This window comes from Aythya fuligula, chromosome 4, assembly GCF_009819795.1.
Source record: "Aythya fuligula isolate bAytFul2 chromosome 4, bAytFul2.pri, whole genome shotgun sequence".
Lineage (NCBI taxonomy): Eukaryota > Metazoa > Chordata > Aves > Anseriformes > Anatidae > Aythya > Aythya fuligula.
The window spans coordinates 76,622,863-76,629,041 of NC_045562.1; the positions used below are offsets into that span (position 1 = coordinate 76,622,863).

Below are 6,179 nucleotides of genomic sequence, written 5' to 3' on the forward strand. Positions count from 1 at the left end.
CGCCCCGCCCGCGCCCCGCTTCCGGCTCGCGCCCAGCGGGAGCTTCCGCGGTCCGGCGGCGGGCACCGGGAGCGGCGGGGCCGGGCCGGGCCGGGCCATGCGGGGCGCGGGCGGGACGGGGCCCGGGGCCGCCCTCGCCGCCTGCCCCTGGGGCTGCGTGCTCGGTACCGGCGGCTGGAGCGGCGGTACGGGGCTGGGGGGGGCGCGGGGCGGGGTCCCGGGGGTGGGGAGGGGCAGGACCGGGTCCGCCCCCCCCCCCCCTCCCGTCCCCGCCGCGTTTCGGTTTCCGTTCCGCCGGCGGCTGAGCGCTGCCCCTCCCCCCCCGCAGTGCCCCCGTGCCCCCTGCACTTCCTGCGCGGTGCCGCCGAGGCCGAGCGGAGGATGCGGCAGGTGCAGGTAGGGGGGGGCGGGGGGGGGGGGCACCGGGAGCCCCGGGGCAGCGCCCCCGGTGTGTGCGGGGCGGCCGCGGCACCTCCCGTCCCGCCCTTAGGCTGCCTGCCCCCCGCTGCACCGCACGGCGCCGGGACGAGGCCCCGCGGAGCCGCTGCCAGGTGAGGGCGGGGGGGGCTCGGCCCCTGGGACCCCGGGGGTGGGGGGGGGCTGGGAGCCTCCCGGGGCTCTGCCGGCCCCCGGTCTGTCCCGGCGGTGCCCGGCGTCCCCCGGCACCGGGGCGAAGCGCTGGAGGAGCGGGCAGCGGCTGCTGCCCCCCGCCAGGCACGGGGGAGGACCCGCCCCGCCCCGTCCCCTCCCCTCCCGTCCCGTCCCGTCCCGGGGCTGGGCTCTCCCCCGCAGCGCCGCTCCCGTTATCGTTATCGGAGCGCGGCCTTCAGCAGCCGGCAGCTCCCCCGCCCGCGGGGCCGTTTGCTGCTGCTTCGGTGCCGGGGGGGGGAGGAGAGGGAGGCGGGATGGGGCCGCTCATACCGGGGCTGCGGGGGGCACGGCCGCGGGGAGCTGTGGGCAGCCCCTCGCCCTGCACAGGCCAGGGCCTCTCCTGCCCCAGCCAGCCGGAGTCCAGCGAGGAGGAGGAGGAGGAGGAGGATGAGGAGTGGCTGGACTGCGCCCGGGGCTACGGCAGCCCCGGCTTCCACTTCCACGGCACCAACAACCCCGTCCTGCGCGGGGCGCCGCTGCCTGTGTACCCTGTTCCCAACTTTCTGAACCCGGGCGTGCACGGCCTGAACACGTCCTGGAGGCACCAGGTCACGGCGGAGGTGAGTGCCCTCGGCCACACGCGCTGCTCCTCCTCCCCGAGGTGCCCCCACTGCCAGCGTGACCCGTCCCTGCCATGCCGTGCCCGCTGGTCCCTTCCTCACCTCCTGGCTGCAGCAAGGCTCAGCTCTCGCAGCCGCTCCTGCAATCCCTGCGTTGGCTCCGGCTCTGCCCGGCTGCCCCGATGGCCCCTTTGGGCTCAGGCTTGTTGCGGCTGAGCCGTGTCTTAGCTCCTGTGTGAGCTGCAGCTGCTGCAGCTTCCTGCCCGCAATCCCCTCCCGAATACATGGCTTCCCCCCCCCGAATCCCTGCAGCTCCACGGTGTCCCCGTCAGCCCTGCAGCAGCTCCCAACAAGCGTGGGGGCAGCCGAGGCGCCGCTGCCTGCACCTCCCAGCCCTGTCCCGGCTGGGGCGCGGTGTCGGGGGCTCATGTTTGGTCACTGACACCCCCCTGCCCCCAGGAAGCAGAGAAGAACGCAAAGGAGCTGGTGGCAGAGGAGGAGCGAATGAAGAAGAAAGCAGAGAAAAAGAAATTGAAGAAGAAGGTGGGTGTGTGCTGCTCTGGGGTTCTCACGGCCTGCCTGGATCAAGGTCTCTGCCGTCTGAGCCCTGCTGATAGCCCCGGGGGGAGGCGTCTCCTGGAGGCTGGAGCTTGCTTACACTCCTTGCCTGCAGCACGCTGGGCAGAGCTGCGCCGCGGGTCAGCTCTGGGTTTGGGCAGCTTTGGGCTGCTGCCAACTCGTGGCTTTATCTCTGCTCTTCAGAAGCAGAAGGACAGGAAGAAGCAGGAAAAGTTAAAACAAGAGCAAAAAAGCAAGCAGGAGGCTGAGTCGGTGAGCGGCCGTGCACCTTTCTCTCCCCCTGGCAGCCTCATTCCCTGCTCATCCTGGGGCGTGGTGCTGGGCTCTCCGGCAGCCTCCGTGCGGCGCCTCCGAGGGCTCCCACAGAGCTCGGGACGTGCAGAGCTGGGGCTGCGAGAGCTGCGGGGGGCACAGCCCTGCCTGCAGCTGCCCTCCTGCTCCCGTTCTCTCTCTGCAGAATGCCTCGTCTCTGAACAGCGCTGCTCCTGGTGGTGCTGATGGTGCTGAGGAGGAGAAGGGCTGCTCAGCCTCCAGCCCCTCTCAGAGCCTCGGGGATGATGCGGAGGAGGGAGCGGGGGACCAGGGTGGTAGCGTGGAGGCGGTAGAGGTGAGGTGCTGCGGCCGTGGGCTGTGCTGCCTGCAAGCCGGGGTCAGCCCCGCGCAGTGCCTGCTGCCCTCCCTGGCTGCTGCCTGCCGTGCACAGCTCTGACCCCTCTTATCTTCTAGGACGAGCTGGATTTGAGCTGCACCTTTGTCTTCAAAGCTCGGCAGAAAGCAGGCGTGAAGCTGCAAGTGCCTGAGAAGGAGAAACCGACCCAACCCGGTGCTGTAGAGCCCAACAAGGGGCCACAGGAGACAGTGAGTTGGGTCCCACAACCCCAGAGGGGCCGTGCAGGCAGGAGCACGCTGCTGGGGGGCTGGCGGGTCTGCAGGACCCCTGCCCACGAGGGGCCTCGGGCAGGGGAGTTCCCTGGGCAGTTCCTGGGAAGGGAGGGGGAGCCAGGGCAGCCGTGGGCAGCGGTGCTGCTGCTGCTGGTCCCAGGGCTGGGCACCGGCGTTCCTGGTGCTCGGGGGGCATCCAGAGCTCCTTCGGGCTGGGGCCTCCTGAGCACCCTGACAGCAGCTGCAGGAACCTGGTAACGGACACGTGGGAGCCGTAAGTACCCTCGGCACTGACTCGCCCTGGCCTCTCTTCACAGCCTGCGGCTGGCCCAGCTCCTGAATTAGAGCTGGGACCCTGTGTGGGCAGAGGGAGCCCCCCAGTCACCAAGGGGCTGGCGCAGCACACGGGTCCCAGGGCTGTGCTGTCTGCCTGGGTGGTGGCAGGGACAGTGCCCACCCCAGTGCTGTAGGCTGGGAGCCACGGCAGCTCCTCCTCAGCCTCTCCCAGCTCTTTGGAGCTGGCTGCGCTGTGCTGGCGGGGGTGTGGGTGCCCCCGTCCTCTGCCCAGCCCCACGAGCTGGGGCGCAGCAGGGACAGGCAGCTCTCCTGGGCCATCTGCCTCAGCCCCTGTGCTGGGGCAGGAGCCCTCACCCCTGCTGCCGTGCTTGGCTGCCCCACAGGCACCTGAGCCCCCGCTGCCGTGCTTGGCTGCCCCACAGGTGCCTGAGCCTGTGCCCCTGGACACAAGCGTGGTGGAGCAGAGCCTGGTTCTTGCAGGTCAGTGCCTCCCCGGACAGCAAGAGCCAGAGGGTGGGCACGTGGCAGCTCTGCCCTGCTTTGTGCAGGCTCTGCGGGCAGCTTTGCCCCAGGAGGGTTGCTCTGGGTGTGCACCCTCGTGCTTCTCACTGCCTGTGGGTCTGCGTGGCACCGGGCTGTCTCAAGGCACCTTTCCCACGTGATGGGGTGAAGGCGAAGCCGCTGCCACCTCCCCTCTGCGGCCCTGCCCGTCCCCAGCAGACACACGTGTCCCCGCCGCGTGCCGGGACACCGCTCTGCTCCCCCCGCTGGGCTTCCCAGCTCCCTCGGGGGTTGGCAGCGGGCGATGCTCTCCCTGCAGGCCACGGCAACGAGGCCGCCCAGAAGGGCTACTACGAGGAGGCAGTGCAGGCCTTCACCGAGGCCGTGAAGCTGAACCCCAGGGAGCACCGGTGAGCACGGGGCTGGGCGCTGCGGGGACACCGAGCTCTGGGTACCAGCTGGCGTGCCCAGAGCCTGCAGCCAGGACCCTGCTCTGCCCCCAGGCTCTTCGGGAACCGCTCGTACTGCTACGAGAAGCTCCAGCAATACGAGGAGGCCCTCCGGGATGCGCAGATGTCCCTCAGCCTCCAGCCCAACTGGCCCAAAGGTTTCTTCCGCAAGGGCAAAGCCCTGCGGGGGCTGAAGGTACCGGGGCGGGCAGGGGGCTGCAGGTGCTTGGCGGAGCCTTGCAGGGGGGGCGGAGGCAGCGTGTCCCTGCGGACAGGAGCTCAGCCCCTCTCCCTGCTTGGCCCCAGCGCTACGCCGAGGCCGTCAGGACCTTTGAGGAGCTGCTGCGGCTGGACGGGGCCCACCCTGACGCGGCCGCCCAGCTGCAGGCCTGCCGGGTGCTGCTGCAGGTGAGCCCCGGCCCTGCCCTGCTGCTGGCCCCAGCACCACCCCACAGGCCCTGACCCCTCTCCCCTCCGCAGCAGAGCAGCGCCCACACAGCTGATGGCCCTGGGGGTGTCCCCGTGCTGTCCCTGCTGGAAGATGGGGAGCCACCGCTGCCCGGTAAGGGGCTCTGCTCCAGCAGCAGTTCTGCCTCGGGGATGGTGTGGGGGGGCCCTGGGTGCGGTGGAGGTGGATGGGAACGGGGGCTGCAGGGGCTGGGCTGGCCCCCAGCCCTCAGTGTGTTGAGCCCCGGGTGCCTCTCACCAGAGGAGTGGGTGAACGGGAGCTGCAGCGACACCGACATGAGTGGCTTTGTGACTGTGGTGAAATCGAGGAGCCACTCGAAAAGCCGGGCCCGGGCCACAGCTGCAGCGAGCACCAAGCAGCAGCAGCAGCAGCAGCAGCTGCCTCCGCATCATCCTGCCAGGTAGGGCCAAGGGGCTGGGGGGGGAGACGGGGCTGGCGGGGACGGCAGCCTGGGACCCCAGGGAAGGTGCCCGGTGCTTACTGGGGGCAGCGGGAGGGCTGTGCGAAGCATGGTGCTGCCACGGAGCTGGGGTGCTGGGGAGCCCTCCAGGCGTGGGCAGGAGGGAGGCAGTGCCGGTGATGGTGGTGCGGTTTGGCAGGGACTGCTACCCTCTGTGGGTTGGGAACATCACCTCCAGGATCACCGAGAAGGTGCTGCGGGACTGCTTCAGCCGGTGAGCCTTTCTCCCCGCGCCTGCCCTGCTCCGTGTCACCATCCCGGGGCCAGGACCCTGCACCCACGGTGCCCCGCCAGCCCCCTGCCCGCCCTGTCCGGTGGGACCAACGCACTTGGGCCCCTGCTCCCCGTGCTCCTGCCCTCTGGGAGCGAGCCCTGCGCTGCGCTGGCACATCCCGGCCCCATCCCTGCTGTGTTTTGCCTTCCCTGTGGGGAGCGTTGGTGCGGGTTGTCCGTGGGGCAGGCTCCTGAGACTCCACCACGCAGGTTTGGGAAGATCCAGTCCATCCGGATGCTCCCAGGCAAGCACTGTGCCTTCATCAACTTCAAGCAGAAGACAGCGGCAGAGGCAGCCTACGAGGAAATGCTGGTGAGCACTGGGCCGGGGGGACCCACGGCCCTTCCTGGGCCCTGCACCCAACGGGGCTGCAGCAGCACCGATGTGTTTCCCTTACCAGGATGCTGACCTGGAGGGAAGCAGGCTGGTGCTGCAGCTCAAGCACCCCTCCCACGCCACGCCGAGCCCCTGGCAGCGCCTCTAGGCCTGCTGCGAGGGGGGTGCCCTCCCCAGGGGGCTCCTGTAGCCAGCAAACCTCGACAGCTCACGGGGAGCAGAGCCAGGCCCCCTGTCGTGGGACGCTGCCCCCTGTACACTGGGACCCCGTCCAGGGGCTGGCCCCACCGGACTGCAGCCCCAGCACCACCCAGCTCCGCGGCACCCAGCCTCGCACCCTGGGGAGCCAGCGGGACCCCTCCCGGCAGGGCTGTGGCCGCGGGGCTGTGACCTCTTGGGATGTTTTCCTCCAGGAGCCGAGGAGTGAGCACGGCTGGGTTTGGGCGCTCCCTGCTCTGGTTTCAGCCCCAGCCTGGCGCTTTGTGCCCCCCATCCTGCAGCAGCAGCTCCTGGCTGTGCGCTGAGCGCTCGGAGCTGGTCCCCAGCCCTGGGAGGAGCCGGGGGCACCCTGCAGGGTGCCTTCCCCGGGCCTCAGCAGGCTGGGGGGGCCTTGCCCACCCCCTCTCTCCCTCTGCAGCAGCAGCCCCAGCCCCTGTCCCGGTGCTGCCGTGTGCTGGGCTTGTTCCCAGCCCAGGGCCCTACCTCCTGCCACCCAGCATGA

At 70.6% G+C, this 6,179-nt stretch overlaps 1 protein-coding gene across 1 annotated transcript; it reads left to right on the forward strand.

Moving 5' to 3' along the window:
- Positions 1-1,715: 1,715 nt before the first annotated feature.
- On the forward strand, positions 1,716-5,971 carry TTC31 (tetratricopeptide repeat domain 31). The gene is made up of 13 exons (XM_032186956.1): positions 1,716-1,754; positions 2,016-2,042; positions 2,248-2,397; positions 2,517-2,648; positions 3,353-3,449; positions 3,790-3,880; positions 3,974-4,115; positions 4,226-4,327; positions 4,403-4,481; positions 4,629-4,788; positions 4,988-5,062; positions 5,332-5,434; positions 5,523-5,971. The coding sequence occupies exons 1-13, from the start codon at positions 1,716-1,718 to the stop codon at positions 5,604-5,606; spliced, it is 1,281 nt and encodes a 426-aa protein (XP_032042847.1). The 3' UTR covers positions 5,607-5,971.
- The last annotated feature ends 208 nt before the right edge of the window (positions 5,972-6,179 follow it).

Bases quoted from the DNA above. Each gene is read 5' to 3' on its own strand.
- TTC31 (XM_032186956.1), top strand. From the start codon at position 1,716: ATGAAGAAGAAAGCAGAGAAAAAGAAATTGAAGAAGAAG. The intron at 1,755-2,015 runs GTGGGTGTGTGC...TTAAAACAAGAG, and splicing joins AAAAGAAATTGAAGAAGAAG to CAAAAAAGCAAGCAGGAGGC. The intron at 4,789-4,987 runs GTAGGGCCAAGG...GCGGTTTGGCAG, and splicing joins CCTCCGCATCATCCTGCCAG to GGACTGCTACCCTCTGTGGG.